Source organism: Peromyscus maniculatus, chromosome 10 (genome assembly GCF_049852395.1).
Source record: "Peromyscus maniculatus bairdii isolate BWxNUB_F1_BW_parent chromosome 10, HU_Pman_BW_mat_3.1, whole genome shotgun sequence".
Lineage (NCBI taxonomy): Eukaryota > Metazoa > Chordata > Mammalia > Rodentia > Cricetidae > Peromyscus > Peromyscus maniculatus.
In genome coordinates, this window is record NC_134861.1 from 4,353,239 (window position 1) to 4,372,500 (window position 19,262).

At 50.7% G+C, this 19,262-nt stretch overlaps 2 protein-coding genes across 20 annotated transcripts in view; one reads left to right on the forward strand and one right to left on the reverse strand.

Annotated features, from left to right (window-relative positions):
• The first annotated feature begins 433 nt into the window (after positions 1 to 433).
• Slc75a1 (solute carrier family 75 member 1) lies at positions 434 to 4,068 on the forward strand. 3 transcript variants are annotated; one of them, XM_042285842.2, is made up of 13 exons: positions 453 to 566; positions 901 to 1,093; positions 1,179 to 1,275; positions 1,532 to 1,635; positions 1,880 to 2,038; positions 2,119 to 2,280; positions 2,528 to 2,636; positions 2,722 to 2,833; positions 2,981 to 3,089; positions 3,183 to 3,273; positions 3,357 to 3,404; positions 3,479 to 3,568; positions 3,718 to 4,068. In XM_042285842.2, the coding sequence occupies exons 2-13, from the start codon at positions 920 to 922 to the stop codon at positions 3,831 to 3,833; spliced, it is 1,371 nt and encodes a 456-aa protein (XP_042141776.1). In that variant the 5' UTR covers positions 453 to 566; positions 901 to 919; the 3' UTR covers positions 3,834 to 4,068. The 3 variants fall into 3 exon arrangements, with proteins under 3 accessions (XP_076403090.1, XP_076403089.1, XP_042141776.1); XM_076546975.1 differs by having other exon boundaries at positions 434 to 566; positions 904 to 1,093; positions 3,479 to 3,942; XM_076546974.1 differs by having other exon boundaries at positions 452 to 566; positions 3,479 to 3,942.
• Positions 4,069 to 4,920: 852 nt separating this feature from the next.
• Add1 (adducin 1) overlaps positions 4,921 to 19,262 on the reverse strand; it is a 59,604-nt gene continuing 45,262 nt past the window's right edge. For 3 of the 17 annotated variants that reach the window (XM_042285824.2, XM_042285822.2, XM_076546953.1), the window contains exons 11-16: positions 17,180 to 17,281; positions 16,468 to 16,557; positions 15,638 to 15,730; positions 11,994 to 12,150; positions 8,708 to 8,806; positions 4,921 to 6,766 (exon numbers count right to left, since the gene is read on the reverse strand). In XM_042285824.2, the coding sequence (XP_042141758.1) occupies positions 6,420 to 6,766; positions 8,708 to 8,806; positions 11,994 to 12,150; positions 15,638 to 15,730; positions 16,468 to 16,557; positions 17,180 to 17,281 (888 nt within the window). In that variant the 3' untranslated portion in view covers positions 4,921 to 6,419. Of the gene's footprint in view, positions 6,767 to 8,052; positions 8,091 to 8,707; positions 8,807 to 11,993; positions 12,151 to 15,637; positions 15,731 to 16,467; positions 16,558 to 17,179; positions 17,282 to 19,262 lie in introns of those variants that run through there. The other 14 variants (XM_042285825.2, XM_042285823.2, XM_076546955.1 and 11 more) reach the window with 8 other exon arrangements.

Sequence of the window (19,262 nt, forward strand, 5' to 3'; positions counted from 1 at the left end):
AGAGGCCATCACCCAAGGGTGCATTCTGGTGTATCCTCTGGAAAGAACCAATGTGGACTGCAAGAGGATATATTAGCATTGGTGGGGCAGGACTTTGATGGTTTCTCTATCTGAAAGTTTAGTTTATTTGTTTTGGATTTGGGAAACAGGGCCGCAACATGCACTGCTCTAGCTGTTCTCAAACTTTGTAGTTGGTTGAGGGTGACTTTGAATAAGCGAGGTGGAGGCAGAAAGATCAGGAATTCAAAGCCGTGGCTACATGAGACCCTGACTCAAAAGAAAGATACTTAAGTGCCAAGGAGACAGAACTGGGCAGGCAAGCTGTCTCTTTGATGCATTAACTCTCCGGAACTTCACTGTATGCTTTCTAATGCCTCTGGAGGCCGAGGGGCCGCCCCTACACTTGTCTGCTGGGAGGATCCAAGCCGGTTCCCGCCGCTTGGCCTCCCGGAAGAGGAGGTTCCTGCTCCAAAGCCTCCGGGGCGTGGCCGCTATCCAGAGATCTTCCCTGTCCATCCACCCGTGGGTCCCGGTCAGGAGCTGCGGCAGGTGTACACAGGTCCCAGGTGGGTGGGCAAGAAGCAAGGGAGACCACGGTATCGCACGGAGAGACCAAAGTGGCGCGCGGAACAGGCGCTCCGGGCGCGCCCCACTCCCAATCAGGATTTCCCCATCTTCTTCCTGCTACCCGCCTTGCAACAGGGGGTCCTGTTAGCTACAGCTTAGAGCTTACTGCTACCCTGGGTCAGTAAGGGAGTCGAGCCTTGCAGGGTGCCCCGGGACCCCTTTGGAAGCACTTCCGTTATGTCTGGCGCGAACGTGGAAATTGAGTTTTTCAAGTAAAGGTAAACGGGGGGCTTACGACCCAGTTGTGTCTTCACCACACCCTCCCTACCCCAGCAGGGTCAGAACTTCCACCATGGGATGGGCAGAAGATACAGGATGCACGCCGCGTCCGCCTATACGGCCTCGGCCCGCGTCCGAGCGCCGCGTGGTCACCGTGATCTTCCTCGGCCTCCTACTCGACCTCCTGGCCTTCACGCTGTTGCTACCTCTGTTGCCAGGGCTCCTGGAGAGCCACGGCCGCCAGCAAGTGAGCCCCTCCCCCAAGGCGGGAGCGCTCCCCCTGCCCAGCCTACTCGGCTCACCCAGCTGGAGTTGCTTTCCTTGCCACCCAGGACCCCCTCTATGGCTCCTGGCAGCGCGGGGTAGACTGGTTTGCCACAGCCATCGGGATGCCAGCCGAGAAGAGATACAACAGCGTCCTGTTCGGAGGTATGTCCCTGTGTGCCAGGCTGGGGCCCACAACCCTTTCTTGGAGAGCTAGTTCCTTCTGTGCCCTCCCCTTCTCCCTGGGTTCTTGCCAGTCTGGTTCTTTCCTGCAGAGCCTCCTTTGACTGGCAGGTTTGTTTTTTCACTGAGGCCACCTGAGCGTCAGTCGATGGCCTGTGAGTGTAAGGCTCAGTGTGGTCTGCACTGTAGGACTGATCCACATGGCTGGAGCCACCAGTGATGGTGACCTCTGTCTCAGGTCTCATCGGCTCAGCCTTCTCCCTCCTTCAGTTCTTCTCTGCACCGCTCACCGGAGCTGCCTCTGATTGCCTGGGGAGGCGCCCGATGATGCTGCTGTCCCTGGTAAGTCTCTGGATCCAGATGCCCACAGGCAGCGGAGAGAATACGGCTCTGGGTTCCTCTGCCAACAGCAGGCTCTCATCCCTTCCAGAGGGACCTCTGACCCCTGGTGTTACATCAAGCTAAATATACTAAGGAAGGCATGGGGGACACAAGTGGCATGGGTCTGGGGGGTGTTATGTTGTCACACAGTCACTTCCTGACCTCAAGTGACTGCTCCTGCCACTTGGCCTCCACCCATTGGCAGACAGGTTTGGCCATCTCCTATGCGGTATGGGCTGCCTCTCGGAGCTTTACAGCCTTCTTGGCCTCCCGGGTGATAGGAGGCATCAGCAAGGGGAATGTTAGCCTCTCCACAGCCATCGTTGCTGACCTGGGCTCACCTCCAACCCGAAGCCAAGGCATGGTGAGTGAGAAGAGCCAAGGAAAAAGGATTGATGTCTGGGCTTGGGTCTCTGTGCCCAGCTCAGGTCACCTTTTCCCTAGGCAGTCATCGGAGTAGCCTTCTCCCTGGCCTTTACTGTGGGCCCCATGCTTGGAGCATTCCTGTCTGTGGAAATGGTTCCCTGGATCAGCTTTCTCTTTGCGGTCTCCGACATATTGTTCATCTTCTTCTTCTTGCCAGAGACGCTGCCCCAGGAGAAGCGGGTAGGCCCAGGTCCAGGGGTGAGGGCTCCCTCTGTAGGTATGAGGGGACTTCCTTTATTTGTGCCAGTGCCAAGGGAGACTGGCCTGCCCTCAAGCTGCTGGCACCACAGCACCTCCTGGGTTCCCTGGATCTTTGCCCCTAAGGCCTCAAAGGTTCGGCTCCCCGCAGTGTGAGCTGATCATCCTGGTCCTTAGGCTGCCAGGTCATGTGCTCCTCCTCCTGACCAGCCCTCACTTTCTCCCACAGGCTCCCTCCATCACCCTGGGCTTCCATGCTGCTGCCAACCTGCTCAGCCCCCTGGCCCTGCTTCGTTTTGCAGCTGTTACCCACAGTCAGGATCCACCTGCTGAAGACAGTACGGAGGCTGCCCCTTCCAGAGCTCGCTGTTGTCACTACCCAGCATGAGCAAAGATCAACCTGTGGTCTGTGTCGGCTTGCAGGACTCAGAAGCCTACGCCGATTGGGTCTCGTCTACTTCCTCTACCTCTTCCTGTTCTCGGGTCTGGAGTACACACTCAGCTTCCTTGCACACCAGCGCTTCCAGTTCAGCAGGTATGTGCCCATCTCAGGCTCTGCTTCAAGGCTCTCAGACCCCAGGTCCGGGAAGCCTTTGGGGCACACCCACTAGCATCCTGGCCTTGCCCATCCCCCAGGCAATTGGTGGCCTAGGGGGCTGGGTGCTCACCCTCCACCTCCTAGCCTGCAGCAGGGCAAGATGTTTTTCTTCATCGGCCTCACCATGGCCACCATACAGGGCACCTATGCCCGACGCATCAGCCCTGGCAAGGAAGTTGCAGCTGTGAAGCGGGTAAGGGACTTCCTGTCTCTACAGTTTGGGACTGGTGGTGCTCTCCACTCCGGCAGGCTGTGGAACTGGTCTTGAGACTTCTGTTTTCCCCAGGCATTGCTGCTGCTGGTACCAGCCTTCCTCTTCATTGGCTGGGGGCACTCACTGCCCATGCTGGGCTTGGGGCTGCTGCTCTACTCCTTCGGTGAGTGGGCCCTGCCAGGGCTGCTGTGGACATCCCCATGCCTCTCCTGAGCTGACCGGTGCCTCCCAAATCTCTCCCACCAGCTGCTGCTGTTGTGGTACCCGGTCTGTCCACCGTGGTCTCCAGCTATGGTGAGAGCCCTCCCCCAAAGGCTGCTCAGGGTAGGAGAGGGCCAACGAGCACCTGACAAGTCCTCTCCCCTCAGGTTCTCCAGGGCAGAAAGGCACGATCATGGGCATCCTGCGGAGCCTCGGCGCCCTAGGTAGGGCAGTGGGGCCCATGGTGGCCGCCTCAGGTAAGTGCTGTAGGCTGGCGCTCAAGGCTTGTTGTGTCCCTCCAGCAACCACTCCCGGCTGCCTGCTCTGCTCAGTCTTGGCAGCTGAGGGGAACGGGGGCAGGAACAGGGCTCTGAAAAGCCTGGGTGAGCACCTTTCTCTTCCACAGTGTACTGGCTGGCTGGGGCCCAGGTCTGCTTCACTGTGTGCTCCGGGCTCTTTTTACTCCCCTTCCTTCTCCTGCGGAAGCTGAGGCATCCAGCACAGACTTTCAAGGAGGAGTAGCTGAGCTGCCACACCCTGGCTGCCAAGTGGGCACCTGGGCCAGGACCACTCGCCACTCCTAGGCCACTCCTTCCTCCAGGTCCAGGAAGGCTTGCCACACCCCCTCAGTACGGCGTCCCAGCAGGAAGCCTGGGCAGCTACACTCTTTCTTCTTACTCCAAAGCCTTTTAGGCTTCTGATTGTTTTTATCTGTCATCCTTCAGAATGACCAATAAAGCAGCTATTTTGTACCAAGTGCCTTTCTTTTTGTCTTACTATTCTTTGATAATTTCATACTAAATGTTATCTGGTAATATATATACCCCAATACCCTTTTATCAACCCTTCCCACTCCTGATGAACCACTTTCCAACAACACCCCCTTTTCACTTTTTTGGAAGTTAATTAGTGTGGGTATGGTGTGGGGCTATTTATTGGAACATGGGCCACATCACGGTAGAAAAATTACTCCCTTCCCCAGCAACCTTAACTTCCAATGGCTCATCCTTAGGGAAGGGTGAGGCCTAGCAAGCTCCTCCCCCATCAGTGATGGAATGTTGCCAAGTCCAAATCTCATGCACAGAAAAGGCTGCTGTAAGTACACAGTAAAAAGGATTCCAACAGTTCGTAGCTATTGGTGACATCTGATCAAGAAATAAAGGCTTAGGCTGGATAGGTGGCTCAGCAGTTAAGAGTACTGCTCTTCCAGAGGACCTGGGTTCAATTCCCAGCACCCACATGGCAGCTCACAACTGTGTAACTCCAGTTCCAGGGGATCCGACACCTTCGTACAGACAATATATGCAAGAAAAACACCAATGCACATAAGAATTAAGGTTCTTAATTCTTAACACAACACAAACTTAGAAAACCCTATTTTAGAGCAAGCAAGGTGGCCTAGTGGACAAGGAGGGCACCTGTCACCGAAGCCTAATGACCCTAGGTTGGTCCCCAGAATCCACATGATAGAGAACACACTGGCTCAGGCTTTCCTCTGACCTTCATGCACACAACATAGAACACGCATGCCTACACACATTCGTACAGCTAAATAAACTAAGGGAACAAAGACATCAAAACAGAAAACTGCTTCCCAACCTCAGACAAGGAAACTGCTTAAAGACTTTTATTTGTGAGTAAAACCTGTTACAATGAGGAAAGGACACACAGGCCCTGTCCTCCAAGTCTGTCCATATATGCAACGGTATTTCATGTGTAATACAAAGATTAGACTACAAAAGTGAGAAGTCATTGCATATGTAGGGGGAAGGAAGGGCAGGAGGGAGGAGGAGAGTCCGGATGGAGGGAGGGAGGGAAGCAGGACAGGGTGGGAACTGCACACCACCTTGGTGACGAGTGACACAAGCATGTGGCAGGCTGTGGGTCCTGCCTGGCCTAGTAGGGGTCACATGGCTCAGTCCACACCCTAGCACCTGCTCTACAGAGCCCCTACCCCAGCAGGGTGTCTAGGGCTCCAGCAGGCTTCCTCACCCTACTCAGGCTGGCAGTGGCAGCTCCTGGAACAGGGCCCCTTCAGGATTCCACCTGACCACCCTGCCTTTCCCACCAAGCAGTCTCAAGCCCTTTTCCAGGGATGAAAGTAAAAATTCATAATAGGATGGATCAAGAAAGTCACGGGCTCCATGAATGATGCAAGACATTAGTTGGCACCTCCAAGGCTGGCTTCTACTATAAGTTACCTTTTATCAAAGCCAGGGCATCTTTCAGACTCAGTTAAGATCCCTGCTCCACTATAAAACCTCCCCACACAAGTCAAGAGTGTTCCGCAGTCTGTCACAGGCTCTACAACAAAAACTAAAGCAAAATGTGGCCTGTTCAAATTCACAGTCAAAATGTAGGCTAAATTGCAAACCCGCTGAAAGAAAGTTCTAGAAAGGACTCTTCCCCCCTCCTGGTATCTGTTCCCTATGATGGGAATCCAAGACTCCAGTAAGATGAACTATGAGCGCCTGAATCTGGTTTTGGTCACGGGGTCACCTGTAAGACCATGCATAGCGTTGTGCTGGGTGTACACAAGGTTGCTCGCTGCTAGGGCAGCAGGCTCAACCCACTTCTTTAAGGCAGCCACAGTGCCCTGGGCCGCTGCCAGGCATGAGAGTGCTTTCTCAGACCACGGCTGGATTCCCTGTGTGTGGGGATAGCTGACATCACTGAGCAGCGGATGCCAGCAGAAGCCAAGTCCAAATCAGCCACCTGAGACTCCACGGGGTGGAGGGAAACCGAGCAGACAATTCGATACTCACGACAGAAGGAGAGTGAGAGGCAAGGCTCAGGAGGGTGACGCTGTAACCAGAGCTGGCAGAAGCCTCCAATGCCTTCCAGCCAGAACCAGGATTCAGTGTCCCCCTCCTGCAGGGGGGCACAACTCACAGGTGCAGGCTAAGCCCATCTCCCCACAGAACCCAAGGCCCAGGGTAAGGGGGGCTGAGCACACACTGGGTTAGCACTGGTGAAGGGGCTGATCACACGTGGGAGGGGCTCTAGTTACATGGAGGTCTTGGCTTTTTGCATTCCATTACACAAGAGGACAGAACACAAGACGAGAAAGGGAATCCTGGTTAGACATGACGGTGTGCAGGGTGGCCTTCAGGAGTCACTCTTCTTCTTGCTCTTCTTCAGGAAGGAAGGGGTGCGGAACTTCTTCTTCTTCTTGGATGGGGACTTGCCCGGAGACCCATCGCTGCCAGGGTCCATGGGAGACCCCTCCTCAGTGGCAGGGGAGGCTACATTTTCAGCCCCTGGAGCTGAAGCTGAGGCTGGCTCAGGGTCAGCCTCAGCAAGGGGCTGAGTGGGGTCTGGGGAACCATGGGCTTCCTCCTCCACTGTTGGGAAGCCAAGTGCTTCGGAAGGCTCATCGGGGGAGAGGTCAGGGAGAGTCGGCTTGAAGGTGGTGGCGTCGCTCTCATCCCTGGACGTCGGCTCCTGGGGAAGGTCTAATGGTGACGGTGAGAGAGATGGGTTAAAATCTGGACAGAGCAGTTGGAAATAAGAGCACTGACCAGAGCTGCCGCCTTCTGGTAGTTTCTAGATATTCCCTGGACCAGAATGTGACATATGGTGTACTCTACTTTATAGCTGGATAGAGCACATTATAAAACCTCCCAACCTCAGAGGGGTTCTAGTACCTTCTCATGAAAAACATACTGACAAAACCAGAGCTATGGCCTGCTACTTCTGCAAACAGACCCCATCAGGACATGCCACTCTGCTGGACAACGAAGAGAGGTCTGCTTGTGTCCTGTGTCCAGGAATTAGGTCTAAATTTGGTTCTACAACATTTGATCTCCCCCAAGGCAGTCAACAGAAAACCATGAGTCAACTATTAGATCCCATATGCAATAAAACAAAACCATAGTTAGCTATGAAATAAACTGTAAGGTAAGCCGCCTTCACAATTTGAATAGCCAAACATAAGGAGCAAAATGTAACAGAGGGCAGGATTACATCTAGGGCACAATACATTTCTACACTGACCAAGGGACTCCAGTGTTACAGACATTTAGTCTGTAAAATTATAAGCAATTGGCATGTTAGGCAACACCAAACCATTTAGTACTTAAAAATCAAGCCAAAGATCAGGACCAAGAGCAGCTGAGCTAAGCAGGGTTAGGAGCAGCCTGGCCGCCAAAGGCTCCAGGCCTCAAACATGAGTGCTTAAGCTTGGGAGGCTGGAGATGCTCCCGGAGAGCACGCTGCTGGCTATCTGTCCTCTGACCCGGAGAACCGGCAGAGAGAGGGCTGCAGCCCACGGGCTCCAGACACTCGGGCACCGGGGCTCTCTCTGCCAAGCTCACCGCAGAGAACCACCCCTCCAGCCCACTCGGTTGCCAGTCCCCACCTAAGCACGGGTCCAAACAAGGCTCCAAACCAGCAGGTGGCAGAATCTACGCTGTCAGAACCCAGCAAACCACACATTTACTCCTGACCCCTTATGGCAAAAGCTCCCCACCAAGCAATCAAGAAATTGTCTCAAAGGTTAAGCTGAAAGCTTTCTGTGGCCCAGGGTACTCTGGGCAGCACTGTGATAGGGGCCAGGAGCATCCTGGGAAGCTGATGCCACCTGTCAGCTTCTAGTGACCAAGGAGGCCACTGAGAAACTGGATCTATTAACAAGGTCCCGTTTTTACTTTGGATTTACAGAAAACATAGCAACAGATAAGCAGGAAAGCAAGGCACAGCGCAAGCACCTGGTTAGAGCAGAGGCAGGCGCGGGTACTTACTAGGGTAACAGGTACTCTTTAGCACATCCGTCTCCTGCTGTAAGGCGGCCACAAGAAAGAAAGCACAAGTAGAGAATCGATGCACTCAGTCACAGCCATTGGGTTACATGAGAAGAAGGCCAAGCCACTCTTATAGACCAGACTGGGGTGAGGGGCCAGGAGACACAGACGTACACGGGAGACTAAGGGACACACATGTCACGTGTTGGCCCACACAACACATACATGCGGTGGTCTGAGAGGCAGGGGGGCACATACAGCACTCTCAGGGGACTGATTAATGCAGCAGGTCTGGAGTCCTGCAATCCGCACACAACTGAAGGCACCAAGGTGTCATCTGACTCCGGTCAATGCTGGGAGAAGTGTGCAGGCAAAGGGCAACACTGACATGACAAGATGGTGGGCCACTCCCTGAAATTCGCCCTCCCCCAGTCACAACAGCTCAAAAACTATGCTGACTTGGGTTACCCAGGACGGAGCAGGTACAGAAGAAAGAGCTGAGGTTTCCGGAGCTGTGTGCAGCGGCACTGGTTCTGTGGAACGCACACGTCTTCATCCATGTTAATGGAATGATGGCCACATTCCATTCCCAGTGCACACAGGCCATGCACCCTTGCACCGCGGAGCTGCCGCCATACCTCCCACAGGACTCACCTTCTTCCGGCTTGACAGGAGTGCTGGGGGGGGTGCTGGGCACAGCTGACTGGCCTGGGGGACACTTTTCTTTCTGCTCCCGAGTCTCGTCCAGATTCTCTACAGATGTAAACAAAGTGAGCACAGGCCCAGAGATGGGTCCAGGACCTACCCCCTTCCTCAGCAGCACAGGAAGTCAGCTGGACCCCCAGCCCAGGATCTGCTCTTTCTACACAACTGAGGTACTGACTGATTTAAAAAACTTAACCAGCTATGGCCTCCAACTAGCAACTACCCTGCCTCAGTTTCTCAGGTGCTAGAACTACAGGCATGAGCCACCACACTTGGTTAATTTCTATCCTTATTACAAAGACTATATATAGCCAGGGCAGAAAGATGGTTTAGCAGGTCAAAGCATCTGCCACACAGCCAGGCAACCTGAATTAAATCCTGGGAACACATAATGGGAAGCCAAGGACTCCCACAGGTTATCCTGACTCCATGCACCCATCTTGGCATGTGTGCACCTACATTCACATACACACAAACAAAATAATTGTCATCACTTAGAGACTCTTCCAGTGCTGCCCTGTGACTGACTGGTGGGCATGTCCTCTGGGTGAAGCCCCTCTGGCTACAAAATAACACCTACACACGGCCAATCAGGAAGTCACACTAGCATTATTTAGGGTTTCAATAGCCCTGGCTGTCCTGGAACTCACTCTGTAGACCAGGCTGGCCTCAAACTCACAGAGATCTGCCTGCCTCTGCCTCCCAAGTGCTGGGATTAAAGGAGTGTGCCACCCCCGCCCGGCAGGTTTCAGTTTCTCACATAAAATGTTTCCCACAATAATCTATGTGTGCTCATACAAGTGAGTGCAGAGCATCAGCAGCGGCGGCAGTCAGCACTGCCCAAGTGTCAGGCCTCACTTCCACAGTCTCTGAGACAGGCCCATCGCTGTTGAGTGCGCCTGCGGACTCCAGGCTAGCTACGCACGAGATTCCTGAAATTCTCCTGTCTCTACTGGGATTACAGATGCATTTGGATCCAGGTTTGTGCAGCAAGTGCTTGACCTCTAAGACGTTTCCCCAGACCCCTACCAGTAATTTAAACTTGTTAACTCCAGTGTTGTTCTTGTTCTAATTTTCTAAAATAAACTAGACTGATGAGGACCAAAGGAAAAAAGACAGGAAACTGGGACCCCAGATCCAAAAAACCCCATTTACTTCTCATATAAAGGAATATATATATATCAATTGTTATCATAATTTTTTACATCTCTACCTTTCATCTAAAAATCTTCAATCAGTAGCCCAAGGACAAAAGCTTCCTCTGCCCTCTGAGAAAACAGCGGGAACAGCTCCTCACCACAGCCACCCCTCTGCCAAGAGCTGCGCCAACAGCAAGCAAGTCTCCAGGCAGTGCGCTATGGCACTCCCACTACTGCCAGCTTTGGTCACAGGGCACAGGCGAAGCTAGTCCCACTCTGCTGTTCCCGTTCCATCCCTGCCAAGGGCCTCAAATGTAGGGGAAACTCCTGTGCACTGTTTGACTCAGAAGAAAAAAGGCCACTATAGAGGCATCAGAGGGCAAACAGGCACAAGCCCCAACTACAGGGGCAGGACTACCGTAGCAGCCCCTGAGGCTCACTCTGCGTCATCAAGACCTGAATGGCAAGTGACAGTGTAGCGCACACCGAGTGACTGAGTGACTACTTTCCACATAACTCGCATTTCTTCAGCAGCTACACAATGCAGTACTTGGTCTAAAAGAAGCCCAGATTAAGCTGAGTCTAATGAGACTGTCATCTGAGGAGCCCTATGGCCAGGAGGGTGGTCCGCCCTCCACACTAAGAACTGTCTGCAAGGCTGTGCCTGGGGGTGGGGGGGTAAGGAGCACACCTGGGATTCAGTACAAAGGACTGGGCTGTAGCTCAGCTCAAGGCTCTGAGAACATTGGCATAAATGTTCATGGGCATGGCATCTCTCTGCCCCAGGGTCCTCCTAGTACCTCCCACTGCATGGTGAGCAGGGAACTCAGAGAGAGGCTGATGTGGCCCCACAAAAGCTGTCCCACAGTCTAGAGGCCTGCTTCTGTTAGTTCTCAATGTTAGGATCTGATTCTCAAAACCAGAGTTTGGAGGTACTTGTTCTATCAAGTTCTGACACTTAGCTCTGTTTCCATTTGTTGTAAAACCATCCTGTAACTCTTGACAAAATCATGACCAATGTTGTCAAAAGGTGACCAAGAGCTAAAAAAAGGTCATGGCACCATGTAATGCTACTCTTGACATGGTCTGGGCACATACCAGAGCAATCAGCATACAAACTCGGCCCATGACTACCCCCTGGCACTCCCAACACTCTAATTCACACCCTACGACCATAGGAGAGGGGTCATGGAGAAAAGGACTACTCTCCAAGATCCAACTATGGCAACCACTGTAGTAGGGACAGAGATCACAGTCCAACTGAGAGCACACCTTCAATCCCAGCACTCAGGAGGCAGAACCAGGCACATCTCTGAGTTCAAGGCCAGCCTAGTCTACAGAAGGAGTTCCAGGACAGCCAGGACTGCACTGATTAGTTGTGACCAATGAGCATTAATGAATCACACGAATTAGGAGGCCTCTTCTCAGGGAAACTTTTGGCAGAAATACTTCACAAATAAAAAGTATCTTTCTGGGCGGTGGTGGCGCACGCCTTTGATCCCAGCACTCGGGAGGCAGAGCCAGGCGGATCTCTGTGAGTTGAGTTCGAGGCCAGCCTGGGCTACCAAGTGAGCTCCAGGAAAGGCGCAAAGCTACGCAGAGAAACCCTGTCTCGAAAAACCAAAAAAAAAAAAAAAAAGTATCTCTTAGACATAATATTTAAGCTGTCTTTCCCAATAACTAATCCAAATCAGTGATGTCAAATGGACAGAAATCCCAAATGCCCAGCTCTGCAACCCCCAGTCCGAGGGCTGAGTCCTCCAACCCTCTCTTCACTGCAGCTTCTGGAAGAGCAGAGCTCATCCCCAGCTTAGCCTCCTCTGGGCAGAACTCCTCTCCACACACTGGGCTATGACGATCCACATGTGCTGGGACCCACAAGTCCATGCTGACAGCACCGTTACCAGTGTGTTTAAGCCCGTCATTCTTTCCTTCCAGCCCAAATGACTAGAGTAGGACTGTGAGAACATACTGCTTGGCTCTTAACCAAACAAGACTTGTGCTTCATGCCCAAGACTTTTCTCATACAGAGACGCCCCCAGACACTCTCTCCTTCTTTCGGGAGCTGCCCCCATCCAGATATCAGGAGCACTCACCTTCAGACCCCTTCTGCTTGCGCTCCACCTCACGGCGGTATTCCTCCAGTTCACGGTCTGTGAGCGTGTTGAAGGGGTTGGGGCCTGTGGTGCTCACAATTACATGGGGCTGGTATTCCTTCTCAATGATAGCTTTGGAGGCCGTCACCAGCTCCCCCTGTGGACAAAGAGACTGGTATGCAGGAGCCTGACCTGGTAGGCCCACCCTCCTCCCAGGAACACAGCAGGCAGGGGGAGATGGGGGCTTTCCAGGAGCACACAGACTTAAGACTGTACCACTGTGGGGCCTCCTCCTCCTGAGCAAACAGCAGCAGAGGGTGGAGGTCTCTTCCAGGAGCACACAGACATTCCAGGACCACACTGCCAGGGCCCAAGGCCAAGGCAGATTTCAAAAGCAAAGGCACTTGAGATACAGAGTCAGAGGCACAGACACCATAGAGGAGCAGCCTCCTCTGCCCCTAAAGACAGGAATACCTGGGTACTGCTTACTAAACAATCCAGTCCCACGTGACCTCAGAAAATGTTCATCCTACAACAATCAGGGCAAAGTGTGTGGAGATTTGCTTACATTCTTTTATTGTGTTTTGTTTTTGAAGACAGGGTCTCACTATGTGGCTTTGGCTGTCCTGGAGTTCACTATGTTGACCAGGCTGGCCTCGAACTCACAGAGATCCACTTGCCTCTGTCTCCTAAATACTTGGATTAAAGGTGAACACCACCAAGGCCTAGCCTGAGATTTGCTTAGGTTCTTAAAGTTTAACAAGTTTTCTGCCCTTCTGACTGGTTTACAACCAGTTCCTGAATTTATCCCACAGCATACAGAGGTAACAAAAGATCCCCAAATAGCAGGTTTGCCTGATGAATCTGGAAACTGAGAATGTACAACACAAAAAAGTAAGCAAAACATTAAGCAGCTCTTTACCACCGCCAAAGACAAGATGGCAGACTGCAAAGACCTACCCACACTGTGAGCCGGAGGGCAGCCTGTCCCAGCCCACAGCCAGGGAGGAAAGCAGCCCTCAAGTGCTCAAGAACAGGCCCAGAAGACATAAATATGCACATAATTAAATGACAGCTATGAAAAGAGGTAATCCCAAACCATTCAGATGGGGGTAGGCCTGGAGCCTCAGATCACACACTGGCAAGTGGTGAACACCAGGGGGAGTCAGCGTTTTTGGCAATGCCAGTTCCTAGGGACAGTCAGTCAACCTACATCAGCAACTACTCTCCAGGCACTGGCTGGAGAAGCTGGTGTGTCTGGGTAAATAGACGACAAAGTATTTAGAGTACCCCGAGTGTAAATGGTGACACAGATAGATGCCCACAGGCGAGAAGGGCAAACATACTGAATGGGTAGCTTTGCTTAAGAACTTAAGACTCATGGTGAAAGGACCCTTCCTTAGGTCCCTCCTAAGGATGACTGGCTTTTCATTTAGAGCAGCCCACCCACTGCAAGATAGAAAGGAATTTGAATTCTGTCACTTGCTGATATGGCTGAAACAAGCCCCTTCTTGTCCAAAAGCCTTACTCAGCCTTAATATCCACAAAAGAATCCTATTAGCAAGACCCTCCAGGCAACAACGTTCTGTAAACTCAGCAGTGTGTTGTCAGCACCTGAGGGCTGCCATCACCACAACAAAAGGAGAAGGGTAGCAGGCCTGAGCGACAGGTCCAAGTTCATGTCATCAAATGATAGCAGATGGCAACACAGCCCTTTATACCCTAGTCTCTACCACTTAATGCACTTGCAATAAAATCCAGAAGGTGGCCCAGATTTTTATAGGTCCCACCGTGGGCTGTGCAAAAGATATGTAGAAAGGCTCTGGTATCTCCTTGGCCTGAGGAAGGCAATCCCAGCACTGGTGAATAGCCATCAGAAAGAGGAAAAGTCCAAGGCTAAGCAATTCCTTCCAAAAAAGCCACAGGTTCCCAAGTCCCCAAACCCTTTTCTCAGGTCCTCCAGACCCCCTGTGCCTGCCTCACTGGGAGGGCACACTCAGGACACAGGCCTTTTTGAACTCCAAGCCAAACAGACCTTCCTTTCCTACTTGCTTTCATTGGGTGTTTTTTCCCAGCAACAAGAAAAGTAACTAATGCAGGGAACTTAGATTTGTAAGAAGCTTTCATACGACCCGGGTGAGTAGCTGAGTAGCAGTGTGCCTGCCTGTCATAGAGGCACACGCTCCCCAACCCAATAAAAGTTACCTGGGGTTGACCTGCAATGTGCTCTCCTGAGGTGTGAACCTGTTCAGACGGTAAGGGCGTGCCCTTGAAGCAGCCACATGACCTGTCCTTATTTGAACAGGGCTAGGAACAGGAAATAAAGCTGTCATGGGATGAAGAACCAGCCCAAAATGTATCCTCTAGTAGAGTTGGCTGCCCTGATGCTTTCCAAATAGCCCTGACAAGTCAAAATCTATGAAATGCACCACCAGACCCCAAAGACAGGACAGCAGTTGTGGCTGTGACTATGCTGCGGCCCAGAGCTGGAGGACCAGATCACAGGCTGCAGCCCGGGCTTGCAGATCACAACTTCACACACAGCAGAGAAAGACTATTATTAACTGGAGGATCACATGATTTATGGCTCAAAGTACCAACAGGAAAGGCAAGCTGGAGGGTAAAGAGTAACCCCTCCCCTGTTCTCTGGCAGATTCCTTCAAGAAGTAGGTAGAAATAAATATTAAAGTGGGAAAGTAGGATTCATTGACATATAAATATGAAAATGTGCAAAATAATGTTATTGTGAGAGATTCCAGGCAGGAATTAAGGAGCCCAGCTTATCTAATTCTACCTGGCAATCAAAACACCTTGAAATCAATACTTGGAATTCCACATCAAGTGTGTAGAATGCAGAGAGAGCCTGGAAATACCCAACTTCAATCTCTGCGCCAGGAATTAGCCACCTTTTATTTTAAGTTGTTTCTCTTTTATTTTTTTATTTACTTTATCTTATTTTTTATTTTATTATTATTATTAAAGAGCCTCTCTGAGGCTCAGGCAGACCTTGAACCCTCTTCACCTCAGCCCTATATTACTGACTGTGCCACTATGCCTTGCTCCTTTGTTTGTTGAGATAAATCTGCCTATATGGTTCAGGCTGGTCTAGAACTCTGTCCTCATACCTCAGCCTCCCAAGTGTTAGATCAGATTTTATTTAAAGTTAAAAATAAATGCATTTTATTTACAAGGGCTGACAAAGACTGCCATGTTTTCTTTTTCACCCTTCTGAAAGGACATCTTTATTTGGCCTCCAACCACTCCAATCGAAGCTGAACAAGTGAGGGAAGGTCACAGCCAAAGGCGCCAACAGCGCCCAGACGAGCCCGTTTGCACCTGGAGTCCTGTAAGAGGAAGACTCGGACACCCAAAGGCAAGCACTGACCAAGGTCACACTCAGACTTCACAAATGCACCATGTGGCTCCAGTGGGCCACTTCAGGAAAAACTTAGAATTCTGAAAATTGTTAATAAAAAAAGACAGCAGGCAGAGCACACCTTCTCCACAACCTCACAGAGGACTTGCAGGTCCTCGTCAAGCTGCTTCATCAACTAAGACAAAGCCTAAAGAGGGGAGCTGGTTGGGGGAGGGAAGGGAAAGAGCACCGCGGACCAATAGGTAGGTAAGGACAGGGCAGTGAGTACCTTTCTAAAAGAGACAGATTTAGCGGGACTAAAGGTCTGCTCTGTAAGCTCGAGCCCTTCGATAGTTTCCGTACAGTCAGAGAGGGGTGCGTCCTGCAACAGTAAACTGAGTCATCAGAGCACACCAGGCCCAGCCTTAAAAATATCAACCAAGACCACAGGATGAAGCCAGCTAAGAGCATGCAGCAGGGGCAGTAATCAACGGTATGGGGTGGTGATGACAGTGGTACGTGCAGACATTGGACATGAAACCAGGGCCACAGCTGGCCAAATTTAAAATATGCAACAACAATCATCTACTCCTGCAGTCAGACTGAAAGCATCAGATGGCATCCTGATTTTCAGAGATAACTACTTACACAATTAGCATCAATGTGCCACTCTATGTAAGTCATTTTACAGAAATGCATGTAAATGTGGATGGGCCACATTTACAAGCACCCACCCACTCTGCATCCCAAGCAGCACTTTGTTGCAGACATGAACAGATACCAAAAAAAAAAAAAGGTCCACAGCCCTCCCCTCTCCTAGCATTAAACAGCACCCAGAGGTTACCAGGAAACCCAGTTTCAAAGCAGTGGCACAGAAACCCCTTGAGTATGCATGCACTACAAGGAGCAGGGCTAAAAGGGTAGGCACACCCTCGGCATGCTTATACTTGGTCTAGAACTCAAGTAAAGTGTCTGGATTATCATGAATATTTTTTAACAAAGATACCCACTGTCCTAGAATACTCACCTTACAACATCATTCTCTCCCAAGATATGAGTAACTTTGGAGGATGGTCTTAGTCACCACCCACTAATGTCAGAGACACTGTGTTCTCTTACCTGAACAAGGCTTCTGTCCATCACTACACCACACAAAACCTGGGACTGAGGTCCTGCTGTCTTAATGTCCTGTAAGTTCTGCTCTCGAATCTGAGAATAGGAAGAAAAGAGGCGCATGAGCAGTACAAAGAAGGCAAGTTGTAACTTCCAATCCTATTGTTTACACACTTAAGACTCTGGCCATGTGCAAGCTGTACTTCTGTCTAGGCCCATGATGGTAGGATGGCTAGGACACACCTACTTTTGGGTACCGGCCTAACTGCACAGAGGGGTGATGAACTACAGGCATGAAGGGCTGGACTACTCTTGTCTAGTCATACCCTCCAGATAGCTCTGGCAAGGTACAGACCCTTCACTGTACTTAGTAAGTCAGTGGGAAATCTTGCTATGCATCCATCTTCTACAAATGCTGTGAATGCTGATGGATCTCATGGTCTAACACACCAAATACCACTCACAGCTCTCTGAATGAACCCTGAAAGGCAGGAGCAGCAGTCTGTTCCTATTAGGATCAGGCTCTGCAGTTTCCACTTCAGAACTGCTATTTAGCAAGCATCAGTTTAAGAAACATTGGGACCCCAAACTATGAGCAGAAGAGGCGCTGCGGAAAGGTAATTGTGCTACAAGCAAGCACACTCTCTACCCTACAGCATGTGACACCCCTCCCAACTCTACACCCACATGCCCACCAAATGTCAACAGCAATACACACCTTGTTCCTCATCTCCTGGACCTCTTTTGGGTTAGTGTTCAATGGAACAAACAGGTTAGGGACAGCAGAGGTGGAAGTTCTATGTCCATCCTCTTTAGTCCACTGTAATATCAAGAATAGGTGAAAAGTCAGGATCACGACAGCAGTAAATGACACCACAGCATCCAATTTGTCCAAATGATCTCACATCTGATCATGCACTGAACATCACAGGACGGAACCAATGACCACGTTTCCTGGGTCACCCAGTGGAGTCACCATAGGAATGGGATGTGCCCCCCCCCCAAAAAAAAAAAAAAAAACCTAGCAAGAGATGGGACTTAAAGTCCTGAATGATAAAAAGGGTCATGAAGGAAGCTCAAAATCTGGCACACAAAGGTGACCGACCACACAGCTGAGCCTCATAACCCATGGACCTGCCAGAAAAGGCCCCTCAGAGACCATTGGTTCACCGCCCTGAGAGTCACCCAACACCAAAGCCAACTGGAAGCGTGGGATGACAACCATGAGAAGCGATGTGATGCTCCTACCCCAGGGGTAGGTAGGCAAAGTCTGCACTGTGAGGCGAGAGTGGGCATCACCAAAGTTTTGCATTAAAATAAATGATAGCATCAGAATGTACCGATTATACACTATTCAACCCAAGAAAAGTACTGTATTAGCACCAATACAGTAGCTACCTAGTATTTTGGTGATGTCAAATATTTTATATAACTTAATACTTTTAAGTGTTACAAAAATATCCCAACCAAACTTAAAGCGCTTCACGAGCCCTCGAAGGCTGTTTTAGATATCAGTGCATTGTCCTCATACTGCACTTTTTATTCATTATTCTGATTTTTGGCTCTCCAATAAAATATGAGCTTTTTAGCCAAATTCTAATCCTTAAGCACGGGTGGGCACTGAACAGTAAAACAAGCCATCTTGCAAGTGTTATGCCTTTCAGAATTATTTTTGAGAGGCAATAAAAGAGCCATAAACCATAAGACTTGAAAGGAAGCAACAAAGCCGTCAAATGCTTAGCCACTGTGAAGGAGTGTGAGATGGGCGTGGAGCCGTGGGTACTCACTGATGCTTATCTTCTGAGACAAAAATAACTCCAGCTTTTTATTAAAAATAATTTCAGTAAAAACATTAAAACAGCCACTCAGAAGCTCAAACACATTTGAAAATAGCCATTATTATAAATTAAAATATACCAACCTGGGCACACTGCACAGAACTTGTGTTACTCCAGAACAGTAAGAAACACAGACATATGCTGACCAGGCCCTTTGAGGCACACATCGACTAAATGACTCAAAAAACTTGACTTTTTTCAAGCTAAGTCCCAGCACTCACAGCTTCTGCTGCAGACGCACACTGCAAAGACTCCAGGCAATGCAGAGCGCTCCCAGCATCAGCAGACAGGGCTTTTGTTTGTAAGGCACACTTCATTTTACAAGCAATCAAATAAAGAAAACAAGGGCAGGCTGAAGGAAGAAGAGAGCCGCACACCCGAGCCCTGAGGCCAGCTGCAGCCAAGCAGGGTCCCTGCCCACAGGACACAGCTGCTCAGGAGCATGGCGGCTTCTCACCACACCAGAACCACCTAGAGAAGAGAAAACCTTCTTTTTCTTTTAAGTGTTTAAAGTAAAAGCACTTTTACAAGGAGAACACTTTCCTGTCTGCTTGTCCCTGCCTCAGGACAAGCTGGCCTAGCTGAGCTTGTCATGCATGGACAGAATGTCCCTCCATGAGAGACGGTGGCAATGAGTTTTGCTCCATATCAGATCAGTGTCTGGGCAGATTGTCCAAGCTATGGGCCACAAAACTATGGCCCATCCTCAGGAATGTTTCGGCCCCAGGGCATCAGGCATCCCTCAAGGCAAATGAGAACCCTGAGCAGCAATCATAATAAACCAGCACCCCTGGCCGCGTCTGTCGCTGGTGCCTGTAGATGGCCTGCGCTGCACTTGGGTCATGCCACACCCAGCAGGAGTCCAAAGACTCGCCACCATGGCCGTCTACTCACATGCAACAGTCCATGCAGAGGGCGGCTGGTATGAGCATTCGGAGGCTGTGGGATAGAGGGAGGCAACAA

Bases quoted from the DNA above. Each gene is read 5' to 3' on its own strand.
- Slc75a1 (XM_076546975.1), top strand. From the start codon at position 920: ATGGGATGGGCAGAAGATACAGGATGCACGCCGCGTCCGCCTATACGG. The intron at 1,636-1,879 runs GTAAGTCTCTGG...ACCCATTGGCAG, and splicing joins CGATGATGCTGCTGTCCCTG to ACAGGTTTGGCCATCTCCTA. The intron at 3,274-3,356 runs GTGAGTGGGCCC...CTCTCCCACCAG, and splicing joins GCTGCTGCTCTACTCCTTCG to CTGCTGCTGTTGTGGTACCC.